At 41.8% G+C, this 19631-nt stretch overlaps 1 protein-coding gene across 17 annotated transcripts in view; it reads left to right on the plus strand.

Moving 5' to 3' along the window:
- nbeaa (neurobeachin a) overlaps nucleotides 1–19631 on the plus strand; it is a 107134-nt gene that overhangs the window by 25028 nt on the left and 62475 nt on the right. For all 17 annotated transcript variants that reach the window (XM_034199462.1, XM_034199469.1, XM_034199464.1 and 14 more), the window contains exons 2-5: nucleotides 5910–6141; nucleotides 9655–9755; nucleotides 15797–15892; nucleotides 17651–17772. In XM_034199462.1, the coding sequence (XP_034055353.1) occupies nucleotides 5910–6141; nucleotides 9655–9755; nucleotides 15797–15892; nucleotides 17651–17772 (551 nt within the window). The remainder of the gene's footprint in view (nucleotides 1–5909; nucleotides 6142–9654; nucleotides 9756–15796; nucleotides 15893–17650; nucleotides 17773–19631) is intronic.

Here is a 19631-nt window from a genome sequence, read left to right on the forward strand (position 1 = left end):
ATTCATTAACTCATTTATAAGAAACTGTAGCCAGCAGATGTTTTCCATAACAAATGTAGTTATAATTGATTATTTTATATGTAAAGACAAATCAGTGAATACATTCAATCACTCCGTATGACTGATGTGGTTTTTTCCTCTTTTTTTGATCACCCCTGTTTTTAAAGCCAGTGGGCCTACTACTTCCTGAACCTAAAGCCTTGCAAAACCAAGATTAGGAGAAGTTTATCCTGCATATGAATCAGAGCCAGTGATAGAATTAACCGCCGCTCTTATCAATGCTGTTTACCAAAAAATGAGGTCACGCAGAATGTGGATTATTTGGTATTTAGTTGCCAGTTTGGCTTCAGTGTAATCCATATCTCTTTAGATTCGCTGGGGTCATCATCAGAGCACTAAACCCTCCACTGCACATTGTAAAGCTGTGGGCACTAAAATCCCTCTGCCACTCCGATAAGAAAGCACAATAGCAGTCAGTCGCGGCCTCTTTGTCTTTTTGCTCCATCTCTCCAGAACACACACACCTCTTCATTGTTTTCTCTTCTCTCCAATCTGCTTCCTCCTGCAGTTCACACCGTTCATTCTCTTGTTTGTTTTTCTCCCTTTTCGTTTCACCTCTCTCGTCCCCCTGGTTTTACCTCACCCTCCTTCAATGTTGCTCTCCTGCGCTCCGCCGAGCCCTCTTGGCGAAGCGTTAAGTGTGTAATCTGTGATCTCATGTCTGGATGGGCCTCTCGTCTCCTCTCTCGCTCGGCACACAAAGGGACTGAATGGCCGCGGCTCACTCAGGGGACACAAACGAGTAATGAGCCACACACAGCTAACAAACACACTCGCACACACACACCTCTCCAGCTCACTCTCAGGGGCTTTGAAGTTGCATATTGATGATGCCAGCTCCAAAAGCTCAATTGAATGTGCAGAGGCAGAGGAGGTGGCTATTGACTGTCCACTCGCCTCTGTGACCTGTTATCTCTGACAGCCGTAACGAGCAACAGGTGCCTCTGTTTCGCCAGGTTTCGGCCTTGAAAGTCATCAAATATTCAACAGTCAGTGGTAGTAATCAGCCAGCGTAATGGCCCGTTTGATGTGCAATCACAGCACTACATAATGGGCTGGAGGGTCTGCGTGAGATCGTTTTCAATAAAATAATGATCCTTTTAATTAACGCTGCACCTTTCACACAATACAAGTGAGAAAGTGGTGTTTAAAGCCTAAAAGTAATGAGGTTAAACAAACAGTATGAATGAAAGGCAATAGAATCAAAGAACATAGTTGAACAGAGGGTCATTGAGAACTAATAATAAAGCACAGCTCTTGTGGTTTTATACATACATGTAATCTCCAAAAGGGCTTTGACATGAAAGTAGAATTGCAAAACCAAACATTAAAGTGGTAAAGTTGATGAATGTATCAAATCATTTCAAATGAATCTCTAAAAACACTATTCATTTGAGTGCACAAGTTAGCCTTGAGAGTGTGATGGTGAGCCAGTAAGCCAAATCAGAAACTAGCCATCATTCATTTGCAATCATTCAAAAAGGCAAGGCAAGTTTATAAAAAGGCCTTGAGTGACAGAGGACTGTTTCTGAGCAGTGCGGCTGGTCAGAGGGGTTGGACAGAGGGACTATTTGTTTAACTGACCTCTTATAAGAGCTGCTTTTGGCTGGCAGAGGTGCCTGCTCATATAACCTCTTTGTGGTGCAAAGAGGGTCCTGGCACTGACCCCCACCCACCCTCCTGACACTCGCACCTCCCCCACACAGTGATGCCAAACAGGGTCTAAATGAGCAGCACTGTGAGGAGGAAAGTGTGCAATCAAAGAACTAATCCTTGAAATAGAGTCTTTAATACAAACACCTCCAAAATCTCAGTGACTAGTCATCATTGATAAATACAGTGAAAAACCTTCCTACTTTCCAAACCGTTACTGAAAGTGTTTTAGGGTCAATGATGGCACAATGCCCCAAAGCAAGAAACAGTCTTTTCTTTAGTCTTATCACAAGGATATTTTATTCAATATTATGCAGTCCTGGATGGGTTTATTTCCAGAACAGAATATTCTAAATACATTACATTTAGCTGATACAGAATACAACATGCAGACATACATTTATATCAGCAGAAGCAACATGCTGCCTTGAGTGTGAGCTGTACCTGTCATAAAACCCTGTGGGAACATCGATCGTGGGAAAGAGGTTGTCACTTCCTTAGCAACTGCTTAGCGACAGGTTCTTCGACTCACTCGCTCTTTTTTTTGTGAACGGAACATACAGACATGAGCGGTACTTAGGGAGCAATCATTGTCGTAACGCTGCCAAAACAAGCGTCTTCGACCAGTTGCCAAGAAGACAGTGAAGAAGACATTGCCTCAGAGGAGAGAGAGGGTGGCACTGCCAAGCCCCTTTATCCTGGGGCGAGTGGCATAATGAGGGTCCCGCTTTATGTGTGTGGTCGTCCTTTAACCACCAGGGTACGTGTCGGGGTAGTTAAGGCCTCTTGTGCGTGCTCATTCATGTGATCACTCGTCCTTCTGTAGGAACTTTGCCACTAGGTTTTTTACAATGTGGACACACGGGGTCGGGTGAGCGTTTATGCAAAATGAGCATGTTGCCTCATAAATCTCATTAGTAATCTTTTGTCCGCCGCGTGCATAGTAGCCATGATGATGATGATGGCGTTTGAGTGCGCTCAAGTGAGCTCAAGCTGCTCATCATCAACCTTATTGCCATCAAGTCAGCATGTTTATTTATGCATCAATTCAATACCCTACTCAGGCGAGTAATAGGCGCGGAAATGCATGAGCGCCTCTCATCTCTATGGAAGCCACATGAAATGGAGAACATGTCATTGTTACATTTCTCCCTTGCCTTTGTCCATCTCTCTCTGTCTTGGCAGCGTCACCCAGGCTTTGGTGGCTTTTCCAGATGTTGCTTCTGGTTGAAGAGATAATAATTATCTGGTGCTTTTTTCCCCTTGTGCTTTCTGCTTTCGTCCTTCCCTTTCTCTGTGCTGTTGGTCACGAGACTCAGTACGTTGCCTTCGTTTGCATCACCCTTTCTCATCTTGCTCTCTGATACACGGTGTGGGAAGCTGGAAAAAAGAGTGATTATGCTGCATGTGCTGTACATGTGTAGGTATGTCCTGGGGATGTGTGTGTTTCCGCGTTGAAGACGCTGCGTACCTGCGAGCGAGTTTTACAAAGACTTCCCTTGTTGTCTCCCCCCAAGCTTCCGCTGCGTGGTATATCGAGCACCTTCAGAGTGGCAGGTCATATAGATGTTGTAGGACGCAGTAGTCCCCAGCGTGCTCTGTAATTGGGAACCTCAGAGGAGAGGGGAAAATTCGATGTGGGATGAATGAATTCTTCCCCCTTTTTTTCCTTGCCTTGTTCAGAGTTCCTGTCTAATCTGTGCTAGTGCGTTCGCAGAGGCACTGGATCAATTCACTGAGAGAGAGAGAAGGAGGGAAGGGACAGACTTAGCATGAGAAATGAGAGGCAGTTGGTCCGTACAAAGACAGGTAAGGGTTGTGGAGCAGGTAGAAGGATACGGAGATTTGACTAAAACCAGATCGATCACAAGGTGACATTATTAACATTTAAGGCAGGAAAAGAGCCACAGCTTATAAAGCTTAACCTTCAGGTTCTCTCTGGGGCATCAGCATCATGTCTGTCGATAGGCCAACATGTAATGCATGTTTGTATTGCTAACGATTGCTGCAGCTAATGGTCCATTTTATGCCAATCATTTTATACCCTTTGCCCTAAATCTTCTCTTTTTCCTTCCAAAGTGCTCCAATATGCGTGAGGTTTGGGGTCATTTTTAATACAAAAATATCTTAAAATCTTAAATTCTTTAAAGCAATATACATTTTTTTTAAAAATCAGCAAAAGAAAGTGGGAATGATTGCGCAGTTCCATTGACTGCTGTTCAGTATGTTAAGCACATCGAGATAAACAGCAGATGTCGCTCATCCTCCAATTTGTTGTCATTACATTTCATGTATTCATTTGACTAACAGCAGCTTGAGTTACATGTCACGTCATCATTTGTGTACGTATAGTTATTTATGATAATAGTCAGGTAAAACCTACTCTAGCCGTAGCACATGTTTGCAAAGATTCACAAAGTCAGTGATACTCAGCTGACGATAATTATCAGCTCGTTCCGAAACTCTCAGCCACTTCTAGCAGTCTCGGATTGAGCTTGCTCAGTTGTCATGGAGATGGCTCGGTTGTTGATGTGCAAGCCAGCAATGTGTCCCGCTCTTATGCTATAAATACGAAAAAAACCATCTCATCATCTCATTAACCTTTAAGTGGCAAGCACAATATAGAAAATTAATTAATTGCTATTTTCTAATATATCTCGGCTAAACTGACACATATCAAGAATTGTATTTATAATACGATTGTTATTTTTAAAGCTTACACTCTGTAGCTCATGAGATACATTGCACGTTTAGGGTATACATTATATATAATATTAAACCAATCTATGTTGCACCCATATTACACCATTATGACACTATTTATTATTTACTACATTATTAGTACATGCATATGACACACACATAACATCAATATTACAGCATTATTACAGCATTATTACACTCATAATACATCAATATTAAACCCATATTTCACCTTTGTTTTTATCCCCATGCAACAACATTATTGCATCAATTTGACATCCATATTACAATTATATTACAGCCATGTTACACATTGACACAGCCTCTCATTTGACTTCATCCCACAGGATGCAGAAACCATTTAGACGTTAAGATAGGAAGTAATGAAAATCAGTCTATTTCTATTGAAGTAATGAGAGTGCTCAGACAATAATATTGGATTCCCAGCACTAGTTAGATGTGTATCTGTTTGTTTGAAGGATGATTAACCACACACAGAGACAAATATTGAGAATTAACCCTTTGATTCAGATTTCATTTTACCCTGATCTGTCATTAGCTGTCACCAACACTGCAAATGTTCTTGTGATCGTCAGATAGCGGGGGGGCTGTTACTTTATTTTCATCCCAATGTTAAACCCCCTCTCTGTACTTTTCCATTAGTCTCATTCTCTCTCGAGTGCAAAGACCACAGTCACAGTCTGGTCGGTGACTTTATTTCTACTCGTAATCTTTTGTCTGCTTTCTTCTCCTAACCTATTGCACGTTTCTGTTCCATCTGATTTAATAACCTCAATGGTGGTCTCATGGCGTGTTGGTTGCCATGGCTACCATTTCCTGGAAAGTGTAGTATGCTGAGAATGAACTGCGTGGGGGTTTGCCTGTGTTAATGTAGTGTGTGTGTGATATGGTCTACTCTCACAAGTAATTTTAGCCATTAAGAGACAGGACATTTGCACTTTGATTTGAAGTAGGATGTCCTCTGACTAATGCTATCTGAGAGGAGGGAGAGGGAAATGTGTATACATCAGTGTGTGTTCATATGGACACGTGTGTGGCTGATGCAGTCGAGGGGACCATTTGTATGCCTGCTGTATTTTTCAGAGGGATAGTAGAGTGGAGAACACAGAGCAGAGTGCTGTGCTCCTCACATATGAGAGAGACAGCGGAGAAGGAGATGTGGTGTGTGTGGACTGTGGACAGATGAAGGACATGTGTTTGCTGCAGTATGTGCGGCCCCCCGGCAGAAGAAATGCTTTCCTAACAACAATCAGCATCCATCAGACGCCAGGCTCACCTCTCCCACAGAAAAAAAGGTTAAATAGTTCACTAAATCATCCTCTCTTTTTTGTCTCCTCTCTCTCCTTCCCCACCCCCTCAATTCCCTTCCTTTGCACTTCCACTGTCCTCCTTTCTCCCCAAACCATCTCCCTCCTCCCCCTACCTGTCTTCTTCCTGCTCCCCCTTCTCCCTCTCTCCTCACCCTCTTCCAGCTGGTGGGCGGGGAGTTTGACCTGGAGATGAACTTCATCATCCAGGAGGCGGAGAGCATCGGCTGCATGGTGGAGCTGCTGTCCCACTGCGAGGTGACGTGCCAGGCGGAGATCTGGAGCATGTTCACCGCCATCCTCCGCAAGAGCGTGCGCAACCTGCAGACCAGCACCGAAGTGGGCCTCATCCAGCAGGTGCTGCTCAAGATGAGCTCCGTGGACGACATGATCGCAGGTGAAGCAACGGCGCACATACATAAATGTTACAATAATATGACAATATCACTAAGTTTTCCTAGTGTCAATACACTGATATGGTAAATGTGTACACAAGAAAACAAGACATTATAATAATTCCCATTTTGATACATATTATACTAAAACAAGTCCTTATTTTGGACCCAACAATACACGATTATGATTATAATATTTTTCCCTGAAACATGAAAAATGATGATGACATGCATAACTGCCAAGCTTTAAGACAAATGCATTTATATTGAGAGGCAGCTTTGTTAGTTTTTTTACCATCAGTTCAATGTTAGTTAAATACTCTTTAAATATTATTTGATGCCGAATTTAAGACCTTTTAATTAGAAATACAACTTGATCACTGTTTTGCAAGATAGCATGCAAAGCATGTTTTTGTTATGCGAGTACAATGACAAACATTTGTAAAGTTTTTCAGCTTTTCGCACTTATCCTTAAAAATGATTGGCCTAGGTAGGTATGACTTCATACAGGTAGTGAAGTGCCTTTCTTAATCTCACAAAAAGCATTATATTCTGCATTCCGCCGTGGGTTGTGTGTCTAGGTGGAAACAAACTCTAATACCCAAAGAGAAACAAGAGTGAGAGCCACGTCGAAAACATAGGATGAAGCTGAAGATGAAGCTGCTTCTGGACGAAAAATAATTATCCGTCTTTCTGCAGAACTGTACTGTTGAATAATAATTTTACTTGTATCCTTGTAAACAAGAAACAGTCTTTCCTAAAGTTTAGAACCAAAAGTTGAAACACATTTCTGAAAATGTCTTCATAACAGAACTTGTGTGTGTGTGTGTGTGTGTGTTTTCCCCACAGTCAGTCATCCATAACAACCCGCTGGTGACGCAGAAGTAATGACCTCAGTATGTTTATGTGTGTGCTCTTTACAGAGGGCTTGATTGCTAAACAGCACATTCACTGCCGTCTCTTTACATGATCATATTGACCTTGACCAACCCTTAATGATGCCTGGGAGTGCGTTTCACCCCCTTCCCTCCCCCTTAGTGTCCTCTTTGTCCTACGTACCACCGCAGGATAATGTGCTTTATAACTTCTATGACTTATTACTGCTCCTCACTGCAGAGCCACTTAACTAAATTTAATGACAATTCTCAAATATCCCCATTCTCAACCGTGAGTTTAACACTTTTCACAGACTGTATAAAATGACCTACATGGATTGATCGTACCAAAAACACACCTTAGGGGTTTTGAATCTAGGACATTGTGTATTATTCCCTCTCATAACACCTCAGCCAGCGAGCCTTCTGCTTTATTCCCAATCGCTGGGCTCTGGGTAATGAAATATTATGGGAAGTCTATTCATATCTAGCAGGCTTAATGGGAAAGTAGAGCCTTTGTAAGCAGATTGCCTCACTCTGAGAACCTCTGCCATATCCACACTGATCTGCTGCTGATGTGTGTGGAGTGAAAGGCAATCAGGCAAGAAGGTCATTCTGACTAAACTATTATCTTTAAACTAGTGCTGTCAAAATTATCGCGTTAACGGCGGTAATTAATTTTTTGAATTAATTGCGTTAAAATATTTAACTCATTTAACGCATGTGCAGAATGGCCCGCCCCGTGTGCCACCAGTGGCAGCGCCAGGGTATGGCTGGGGTAGGCTACACCCATACCAAGAAATGGCTTAGCCCCACCATGAAAAATGATGTTAAAGGAAGCAAAATAAAGTCTGCCAACTCGCGCGGAGTAAATTGCACAGACAGCAGTTAGTAAGATTGATTTCAGTAGCCACGGTTTTGAAAACTTTTGTCACGTAGTGATCGTCTTCTCAATAGAACATCTTTGATAACGGCATGGTGTTGTTGCAGGAAGTCCCGACGGAGAATACTTTTGCTGTAGTACAGGGGTGCACATAACTGGTACGCAGGTTATGTGCGTAATCTCTCTGAAATGCGTACCGTCACTTGTGTCACAAAGCGCATTTGCGTACCGACGTACTTGTGAAGCTTTTCCAGAAGGCGGTTAGATCACCGGACGACAGAGTCGGTCTCCGTGTGCACAGACAGGGCTGCTGTTAACGTCGGTCTGTACAACGGAATTGTGCCAAAACTACGCCAACCGGCTACGGAGGGAGACCCCCACCCCTTCACTGGAGAACTGCGCTAAAACAGCTGATCACAACGTTCACACTCTGTGGTCACGAAGTACTCCACTAGCCGCCCCCCCCCCCTCTGTCGACTTTCCTGAAGTACTCCCCCGTTGATAGAAATCAACACGTAATGAATTAAGACCCCACGGTTTGATGATTGATAGGTGTGTGGGTTGTCTTTCATTTTGACACGCAGACAAATGTTATAATAAACATAGATACTGTATGTTAAATGGATATATCCGCCTTCTTTCATTTATCTTTCCATTCCCACAACAATATGCATAAATAAATGGCTTATTTTGGACATAGTTCGAATGGTGATTAATCATGATTAATACATTTTTAAGCTGTGATTAATCTGATTACAAATTGTAATCGTTTGACAGCCCTACTTTAAACACAATTGCATTTTTTTTTATTATCTGCTTAAATATTCAGGAGAAATATTGTTGAAACCATGTTTTCTCAATGTTATGACCAAATTCATCTTGGGCAATACACTCATTTGCTTTATTGGCAAGAGTTGTATTACTTAATATGAAGCTAGAGCTAGCAGGAGGTTAGCTTTCATAAATACTAGAAGCAGGGAAACAGTCAATAGCCAGACAAGAAATATTTTAGATTTGAAGTCTGTGTACTTTAAAAAGATGCTGGTACAGTAGGTATATTTTTAACTACTTACTTTACTAAGCTTAGTCAATGGTCTGGTGGTGTACCTCCATATATATGGCGTAAAAACTAAAGAAAGGTATTGATCCTATTTCCGTACTCTGCAAAATAAGCATATTTCCCAACATGTCAGACAATTCCCTTTTAAACATTTAAAAGAAGAAAATAGAACTTACAACATGTTGTCCTAGTCGGTTTAAGATGTTGTTTTCCATAAGATTCATTTATTTAAAACTACTCTATATGTATCTCGGAGTTTATTCATGCAGTTTTTATGATTCAGCATTTGTTAACAAGCCTCTTGTACACACTGCGAGCCTGTCACTTATATCAATAATCTTTCTCCAGATTTGCTGACTCATCCTTTAAGTATTACATGGTTCCTTGTTTGCAGCGAGTAGCCGAGAGTACTTGTCACAGTTTCTCAGTGTTCGGCCTTGTATTACTGTACCTGATGTATTAAGATCAATATATACACATTCAAGGTGCACAGCAACTCTGCTCATAATTCAAGGTTGTTTGAGTACTGTGACCTCATTTGAAGTTTTGACTGTGCTGATTAAGGCTTATCACTCACCGTATACAAACAGAGTCTCATTAACATGCTTTCTTTATTTTATAAGAGGGCTGACCAGCAAACACACTAGTGTTGTTGTTCTGCTCTTGCGCTAACTTTGTGCCTCTGTGTGTTTCTCAGACCTCCTGGTGGACATGCTGGGAGTCATGGCCAGTTACAGCATCACAGTGAAGGAGCTGAAGCTGCTCTTCAGCATGCTGAGGGGAGACAATGGCATCTGGGTAAGTGGGTGGACAACTGAAAAAGTTTTTAGCATGTATCACAGTTTTTTTTACTATCAGTATGGCATCAGGAATATTTTTGTTTGCAGGTACTGGCAAAATAAACACCAATACAACATCATCATTATTATATGTTGGGATGTATACACGCATATATATATACTGTACATCAGTGGCGAACCGTGTCTATCACAACTGGACCATCTGTAGACACACACACACACACACACCCTCCGCAGCATTATAATGTCCGTCTTTTCACTGAATTGTCGTCTTGAAAAGGGTACTCACAACAATTCCGCAACAACTTCATCTTCACCTGTTGCACTTGTCATTTCAACGTTAAAAATAATAAAACGGCATGAATTGCTTCGTCGCATTCATCTAGATCAGAGGTGCCCAGTACGTCGACCTGTGGACCGCGGGGGCAATGCTGGTAGATCGTGAGTCATTCATAAATAAAAAAAAATCCAGCTCCGTTAAAATAGACAAAACAGGTTTTGATCCCTCCTCCCTTGGCCTCCCTGCCACTTAATTCAGGAGTTTACTTGATTGACAGAACAAGCGACCTATCGCTTTCCAGTCTGTTAACCCAGAATGCAAAGCGATACAAAATCAGTCAAGTGCCGGGAAAACTCAAATTAAGTTAAAGAGACAAACAACAAAATAAGTGCGGGACCGAGCAAAAAGCTAAAGACAAACCACTTCCACACAGAATGGGAGGAAGAATATTTTTTTGTGATGTCACATTCAAAGGTTATTTGCCTTAGTTATTTGTAAAGCAAGCGTCGCTCTGCCAAAGAAAGGTAACGTGGAGAGGCATTATCAGAGTGTTCACAAGGCATATGACAGCGACTTCCCTCCGAGTAGCGAGTTGAGAAAGAGAAAGGTCATGTATTATTGCTACAAAAACATTATCTTGCAGTCTTAGTGTCGCCAACTCGTTTCTAATATGCAAAAAGCAACAAAAAAAATGCGTTTCCAATCCAGACGAGATCTCTCTCTCGTCTGTGTGCGAGGTGGCGGGGCAGTTTACACACACGCGGCTGCTACATGCAGCAACACACGGCTGGGATGGCGGAGAGAAGCGCTCCAAGGTGTGGTTAAATGTTACCCGTCTTGAGGGTGGACAATGCTCGTTGCCAAGAGTGTTTAGCATGTAAGGGCGGTAACACGAGCAATTTGTCTAAACATTTAGCAAAAGCGCACCACATTCAGACGGAGGAATGCACCGGGTTCGACTGTCTTTCTCCTGGCTCATTTCGTGGCATCTGCAGGCAGTGGCAAGTACTTCCGGCATCTGCCACAGAGGCCACTACTCCGTGGCCTCTGTGGCAAGTACTTCCGGCATATGCCACTGATGCCACAACTTGCCGAGGCATCTGCCGCTGCTCAACGGGAGTTGCCACAAGATGCTAAGAGAAGGTTTACTGTAGCTGCCACTCGCCTTCCGTGGCAAATGCTGCTGCTTTATCGTGTAAAATGTCGCTGTTTAGGCATGACTTTATCGAACTGATCTGTACACAGGACTGATGTGTGATCTCTATTTTTCAAAAAGATTAATACATTATCATTTCTATTCAATTTTACTTGGAGCATGGTTTGCTAAAATAAACAAACGTGCTATATTTATGATGAAATATTGGCGAGTGAGGGTTGCAACGCCCTTGGCAAGTGTCACTTCTTGAGGGGAGTTTCCACTGCTTGCTACGATAAACCAGGTGTATGACTAGTAAAGACAAATAATTAACAAATACATATCTGTATTGACACAGCAACGTGTACACTGGTGTTATTAGACTTGGCTACAGACTTAGGGCAGCTGTAACTGATTGCAGTTGCCACTGCTAGTGAGATGCTAAGGTTTACTTTATAAATTAGGCAAAGGACAGTTATATTTGCCCCATGCCTTCAGCAGCAGCAGGCCATTCACTTTGATTTTTATCCCGTTATGAAATGTCATCATTTCGACAATAAAGAAATGCTACATTTATTTATTTATTTATTCATTTATTTAACAGGGACACTGCACATTAATGAACATTTCTGTAAACATGCCAGAGTTAGCCAAGAGGCTATTTTTCATCTGTAGTCCCTGGACAGATTTTAAAAGTCAACCTAAAACACATTTCATTTTAAACAAGTAAATACAATACATTTAAAACATGCAACAGACATTACTGGGATACTTAAATAAAACAATTTAAAATACAGAACATTAAAACAAAACAAACAAAACAAAAGAACATGTTAAAACACAGGCAGTGGGTTGTAAGGAGCAGAAGATTGGGTCAGTGTTGGCAGAGCTGATTCCTCACTAACCAGGTTTTGAGTTGGGATTTAAATAAAGTGAATGTGGTCTGGTCTCTGATTGGAGGTGGGATTGAGTTCCATTGCTGAGCAGCTTTAACAGAAAATGAAGACTGACTGAAAGAACTTTTTCTGAGTGGAATAATGCAATCTCCTCTCGCTGCAACTCTTGTTACCCTAGTTGCAGTTGTGTGTATGTTAATAAACTGTCTAAGAGGAGGCGAGGTAAGGCTGTTGACAATCTTGTAAAAAAGGCAAGCATTTGCATGTTTAATGAGGTTTTCCCAGCTTAGCAAAAACATAAACGTTATCTTGCACGTTTTATCGAACCATCTCCGTTTCTAACTTTCAATATATTAAAAAATATATCTCTCTCATCTGTGTGCGGGGGCGGGGCCTCACAGACATGCTGCTGCGCTGTGCACACAGTTCTGCCGGTAATGAATATTAGGATACATTTTGTGAGGAAACTTTTCCACCAATAATTCCAATAAGTATTCCAAAAATGTATTCACTTCAGGTTTACGAAAGTAACGGTAATCAGATTAGTTGTTTTTCAAATGTAACGCGAGCTGAATACAGTTAGGCTACTTGGTTTTTGTATTCTGATTACGTAACGCCGTTACATGTATTCCGTTAAACCCTGTGCACAGATCATCAGTCCTGTGTACAGATCAGTTCGATAAAGTCATGCCTAAACAGCGACATTTTACACGATAAATACGGGTTGAAATAGCAGCATTTGCCACGGAAGGCGAGTGGCAGCTACAGTAAACCTTCTCTTACTCTGGCATCTTGTGGCAACTCCCGTTGAGCAGCGACAGATGCCTCGGCAAGTTGTGGCATCAGTGGCATATGCCGGAAGTACTTGCCACAGATACCACAGAGTAGCGGCCTCTGTGGCATATGCCGGATGTACTTGCCACTGCCTGCAGATGCCACGAAATGCGCTTGTTGTCTCTCTCTTTCTAGTAGCTCTGCAGCCCCATCCATGAGTAACGTTTCCACGTCAGGTGTAATGTATGCTAGCAGCAACACACGCAGTTAACTCAATTATACAAACATGGGTTAATGATTAGAGGTAACTGAGTTATTTAGTTTGTTAAAGTTTCAGCTGTTCTGTTAACAGTTCTGTCATCAGATTATTTAATACGATTTGTTAAAACATTGTTGTTTCTTTTGATGTGAAATATTATATATTTTAATTAAATAAAAAGCAAATGTTAATTTTGTTTACAATTTGTTAAGTTCATTAATAATATATGTATTTTTGAATCAAGTATTCATCTTTATTGTCTTGTTAGTTTCCACATGCCTAAAACAACCTCAAGCTAAATCTAAAAGTTGATGGCTAAATAAGAGCGTTTGAGAAATTGTGCAAGGCATACAGTAATAGTCCGAATAGTCGATTAGTCGTTTTGATTATCAAATTAGTCGTTTGTTGCAGCCCTATTGTAGTTATCCCATGTATAAATAAAACGTGTTATTCAGCAACCCTTGCAATTTGGGATTTTATTTTTGGTTGGTAGACCTCGGTGAGCTGGTCATTTCAAAAGTAGCTCACCAGCCAAAAAAGTGTGGGCACCCCTGACTAGATCCTCTGCCTCGAGCCAGTTAACTAGCGGGTCTTCTAGAATCTAGAGTACCCTGGAACCGAGGGAAACTCTGAAAGAATACGCCCATTGGCTACAAATCAATATGATTGGTTGATCAAACTGTCAGTCCAAACGTACACTCTCATTCAGTGCAACGGCCAGGGCATTCTGGCCATTTCTACCCAGAGACCCAGGACAAGATCTGATTGGTTGCTTTCTTTTCTAACACAAAACCACTGAAATGCGTAGTGCATGGTCCGAGAAGGACAAACAAATCAACGTAACACTGTAATATTACAGATCAACAACACAGATACGATTCTCATTTATTCATTTTATATACATTTTATTTACATCATTAAATCGATTTTTTGTTTGTTTTATCTGAGTGTTCCAGGGTATTCTCTGAATACCTTGAAGGCCCTGACGGTTCGCCACTGCTGCACATACATTTAAATAGAAATGTCTAATGCTATACAATATTTGAAGTCCTTCCACTCCAACGTGAGAGGAAGCTGCAAACCCCCGACGTGGCTCTAATGGCATCAGAATCATTTATAAAACTCTTTAAAGTTCTTGATGTTCCTGGTCAGTTAACTAAACCAGTGCTGGTATTCATGATCGGATTCACAAGCTATATAATAACACAATACCATATTTTAAAGTAAAAGTAAAAGCAACATTTCACTTCACAGATTCATTCTGGACATTTCTTTCACATTTTCTGATAATTATGTTATTTTACTATTTAGGCTTTAACTGTTTTTAAATCAAGAGAATGCTGCATTTTATACCCAATTATGCAGCATGAGCTTGTTTGTATGCCATTAGTCTGGATGTGACTGAATAGATGGTTATTCTAATGGACTAGAATAATAGGGGATGGTTGTGTATCTGTGTGTGTGTCTGTTTGGAGTGATTTTCGAGTGTATGACAAGACAATGGCAATTAAGATCACGTGTAGCATTTTTTGTATTCTCGTAATCAGCTTAATTAATGCAACAAAGGTTTGAGTTAGTTAATTTTTGTGAGATTGATAGAGCCATGATGAAAAAACAATGGCGACTTAATCAGCTGTGAAGATACAATCTGTATTGTTCCCTCCAGGTGAACCCCTTTGGGAAGGTTGACATGTTATCAGCAGACACATATTCACTCTCTCCTGATTTTTTAATGCCTGTGCATTATCCGCACACCCTTTAACTCACAATCGCAATATTTAATAAACCTTTTTATTTTCTCTTGTAGTTCCTCTGAAATTACACTCAAAATACCCCCATATGTATAAAAAGGACCCAAACATTATTCAATATTTATATTCCGCTATATTTATATTCCGCTATAAAAGGTCTTGTAGTTCCTGGTTCATGTTTATTGTACATTTAGAGCTACATCATTAAGCGATTTGTTCAAGAGTCGAGCATCGGGAGTTCTTAGTTTAAATTCCACTCACAGTGCCACTTATTGTCGCCATCTTTACCACTCCCTGCTGCTTGCTGATTGGCCCTGCCGACAGCCGCTGGGTTTAGTTGACATTTGAAACAGACACATGGGATGGTTCTGAGAGGCTAAAGCTACCCTGCTCATTTGTAGGGTTAGCGAGGTGTACACCCTAGAAGTTGCTGGTGTGCACAAGTCAATACGCCATCGTCCCTTCTCGTTAATGTCCCCTGTACCGAGGCTCCGGGACAACCTCACTGTTCACTGATCAGGGATCCATGGCGAGACCCTCATCCATCCCTCCAGCCCTCTCTCTCCACCTTCTCTTTCTGATAACTACAATCAGCCCGTACACCTCGCTCCAATTTCCCAGTCTTTTCCAATTCCTCCTCCCCCAGCGCCCCCCTCTCGAGACAGATCGATTGAGGGTTGCCATGGTATTGACGAGGTGTTGTCGGAGGAGGAGGGCGGAGGTGATTGAGGAGTTATTGATCCACTGGGGTTGTGGTAGAGATATGATGTCCCTCCATGTTTTCTGTTGTTTTCTTTAAAAAGAGGCTCCAGCGTGTGCCTCTGATGGTCTTCAGATTATAAATAATAATGACCGTCTCCGTTTCTCTTCCTATTTTCCTCTCCTCTCCTTTCCTCTCCTCTCTCCTCCTTTCCTCTCCTCTCCCCTCCTTTCCTCTTCTCCAGCCAAGACATGCTATCAAGCTCTTGTCAGTGTTGAACCAGATGCCTCAGAGACACGGTCCTGATACCTTCTTCAACTTTCCAGGACGCAGTGCAGCGGTGAGTCTGACCAATATAATAATAATATAATCAAATAATAAGCTTTATTTCTAAAGCACCTTTCTTTCAACAATTGCACTCCAAGGTGCTTTACAGTAGACAATTGACAGATAGTCACAGAAAATGTACACCACATAGAATACAGTTACCAGTAAAATACATACAAATACACATAAAAAGAGCATAGAATAGACATAGAAATATATAGATTACAATTCATGACAATAAAAGGAGGAGGATAGTGCAAATTCACATTGTGATAACAAATCGAAATAATGGCAACGATGGGATGATAATAATAATAATAATAATAACAACACAAAATCAGGTGACAACGAAAGTCCAGTGTAAAGTGAACAGATATGTTTTGAGCTTTCTTTTAAGGCCCTGTCACACTGTCCCGAAATTGACTCCCGATGGACACACGAATATGGAATTGTGAATTTCGCACGAAGATGGCCCCGAACCACACACGAAGGCAACATTTACATTACATTTAAAACATACAACTGCAATGAAAGTACCAAAAACAATTATGTTACAGTAATATGATACTGTACTGATATCTTCAGACTTTGTTCTTTACTTTATCCGTCGTTATATGTAGAAAATATTACGTTTTCTCCGTAATGTTGTTTCCATAACAACAACAACTTCCTGTCAACTGTCCTTCAAAATAATATATTATATCCTTTTTAGTTTCACAGAACACAAATTGGGTTATTTACATAATATATTTACATGATTTTGTTGTGCAATAAAACAACCCGATGGACACACGATAAAGGAAATGTTCAAATTCGGCTGTGATCGTAGCAACATCGGGCCATTCGTGAGGGCATCTTAAGCCTTCGTATGACCGCCGGTGGAGTTTCTCAGGCTCCGGCAGCAACTTCGTGAGCGGTGGCAAAATCTTTGGCATGCCAAAAAATTGCCGAAGGACCTTGCGAAGGTTCATTTTCGTGTTGAATTCGTGTGTCAATTTTTCCCTTCGTAAGGCCATCGTGAGGGCATCTTGTTATCATCGGTGCCATCGGGCATTCGCCCCGATCAGAGTGAGGGTGAATGCACCGATGATAACACGAAGATGACACGATTTGACAAGATGCCCTCACGAGTGCCTTACGAAGTTGCCGCTCACGAAGTTGCTGCCGGAGCCTGAGAAACTCCACCGGCGGTCATACGATGGCTTAGATGCCCTCACGAATGGCCCGATGTTGCTACGATCACAGCCGAATTTGAACATTTCCTTTATCGTGTGTCCATCGGGTGTCAATTTCGGGACAGTGTGACAGGGCCTTTAAAGTCTGCCACCGAGAAAGCTTCCCTGATGTCTATAGATATTTTGTTCCTTAGTTTTGGGGTATAATTGACGAAGGCTGCATCACCAATCTTCGTCACACACGCACGCACGCACGCGTGCGCACACACACACACACACACACACACACACACACACACACACACACACTGGAGTGGTATTATAAAGCAATTAGGCAAATGTATCTTTGTGCACCCTTGTTGCTGAAGACTCCTTCATGGCAATTTTCGTGGCAGTTAGTCAGCACATCTTAATTGGCACTTTTCTCCAGCAGTGCAAGAGGTGATGACTGACTGAGAGGTGTATTGATTGCTCTAAACATTGGAAAGATCTGATCTGATGTGTGTGTTTGTGTGTGTGTGTGTGTGTGTGTGTGTGTGTGTGTGTGTGTGTGTGTGTGTGTGTGTGTGTGTGTGTGTGTGTGTGTGTGTGTCCAGGCCATAGCTTTGCCGCCAATAGCCAAATGGCCTTATCAGAACGGATTCACTATCAACACTTGGTTCAGGCAGGATCCACTCAACAACATCAACGTGGATAAAGACAAACCGTACCTCTATTGGTAAGTATAGCACCATTCCTTTGGTCTATTTCATCGTAAAAATCCTATCCTTCATCTGTACTTGGAATAAAAGCATTAAGGGAAAAAAAGACTCTTCAGTGCTTCGCAACTGTCTGAGATTTTCCATCTACCATCGATTTTTTATTCTTTGCCTGTCTTGCTGACCCCATAACATCACGTTGATATTTTTTCCAGCACTGTTTCAGAGGAATCAAAGACATCAATGGGTAAACATCAGGTTTTTGTGTCTGTCCTTCAGGATCACAGAATAAGGTTTTTTTTCTCTTTAGACTCTCCATTTCCAGCGCTTACGCAGAGCAGAAAAAGATGCAGTAATACCAGCTTTTCTACCGACAGCAGCCCTCAATGCCCCACAGCTTAAAGTATTTTTCCTGGTTGTGTAAGAATTGTACTTCTTGTTGACCGTACAAGCTGCCTTCTTTACCTCTGCCATCACTATTGATCCAAGCTAAAAGAAGCACGCTGCTGATGAAAGCAAGTTCGGCCCGGTTTCTACTGAATGTCAAAAGGCATTCTGGTTAAAGTAAGAAGAAACTAAGTGAAGTAAGCATGAGTGATGCAGGTTGAGGGTGAGTGCACTGTACTTAAACACAGTAAGAAAAATCACTTAATGGACTTCAGACTTTTGCTCTGGCCGAATAATCTCCAACTTTAGCTTTCAGCACTTTACAGAACAGGTGATTTAATACGTAAGTGCTGTCCAGGCAGTGGTGGACTGGCCATCGGGACATTCGGGACGAAGTAGGCCGGTCGGATAACTCACTAATACCCCCCCCCCCCCCCCCCGTTGACAATTTACTACTGGTACCGAAGTGGGTCGGTCGAGATGCCCGGGCTGATTTTTTGTCCCAGTCCGCCCCGTTATATTGTCACTGATTGGTTTCATGATTTGTAATAGGAACAGCAAAATGTACAATTGCGAGATAGTGCTAAATATTTAATAATCACATTAACAATGATTTTGAACTATTATTTGTTGAGCTAGTTCTCTTACTGACACATGATAAACATTTAACTCATTAGAGTGAATAAGACGGACAGGAAGTTAATAGAAAAACAGATAATGAATTACAGTATAACTTTAAATGTCAAGGCACTCCATTATAAGTGCACTGCTTGGAGGATGCCTCTGTTAGTCGTGCAGCTCTGGACCTCGAAGTAAGCGGTGTAACCACTATGAGGCTTTATTTAGCTTTATTTAGCTTTGGCCTTTTATTTAATTAAACTCCTTTATTCTGCTTCTTGGCTTTTTCCCTCTACCTCTGCACTCTGTGACGCAAAGCACCGTCCTCCCTTTACTCCCCCCTCCCTTCTCACGGTCAAACTTTAATTCATTATGAACAGAAAGGGTTTTGTTTAACAAGCGGGAAGCTGCTAGTCTACAGCATGTATGACATACATCCGTATATTCTCCCTGATACCATTGCAGGGATGAGCTCTGATCATGGAGAATGTCAGGATGTAATCATGTTGCCCTAGTAACCGTTTGTCAAGTTGTCATGGTAAGTGTGGAACGAGAGCCCAGGTCTTATCATCCTCCCCCAGATGCAGCTGCTCCTCCAGCCGCCTGTCTTACAGTATGGCGTCTCCACGGCTGCATGAAGGCCGCGATAACACATTACATGCTCTCTAACGTGCACCAGGGATTCTCTCAAGAGGGATTTATATCTGCTCTCTGGCTCCGCTATGTGTGTGATCCTTCTGGGCCCCTTTTTTTTTTTAAGTCAAATGTGCCTTGTTGTTTTTGTGAAGAAGCTTAGCTGCCAGACTGCTTTACATACGTGGAGTTTACCAGTGCGGGGAGAGAAACAATATGGGGGGGAAATAGAGGGAAGAGG

Source organism: Gymnodraco acuticeps, unplaced genomic scaffold (genome assembly GCF_902827175.1).
Source record: "Gymnodraco acuticeps unplaced genomic scaffold, fGymAcu1.1, whole genome shotgun sequence".
Taxonomy (NCBI): Eukaryota; Metazoa; Chordata; class Actinopteri; order Perciformes; family Bathydraconidae; genus Gymnodraco; species Gymnodraco acuticeps.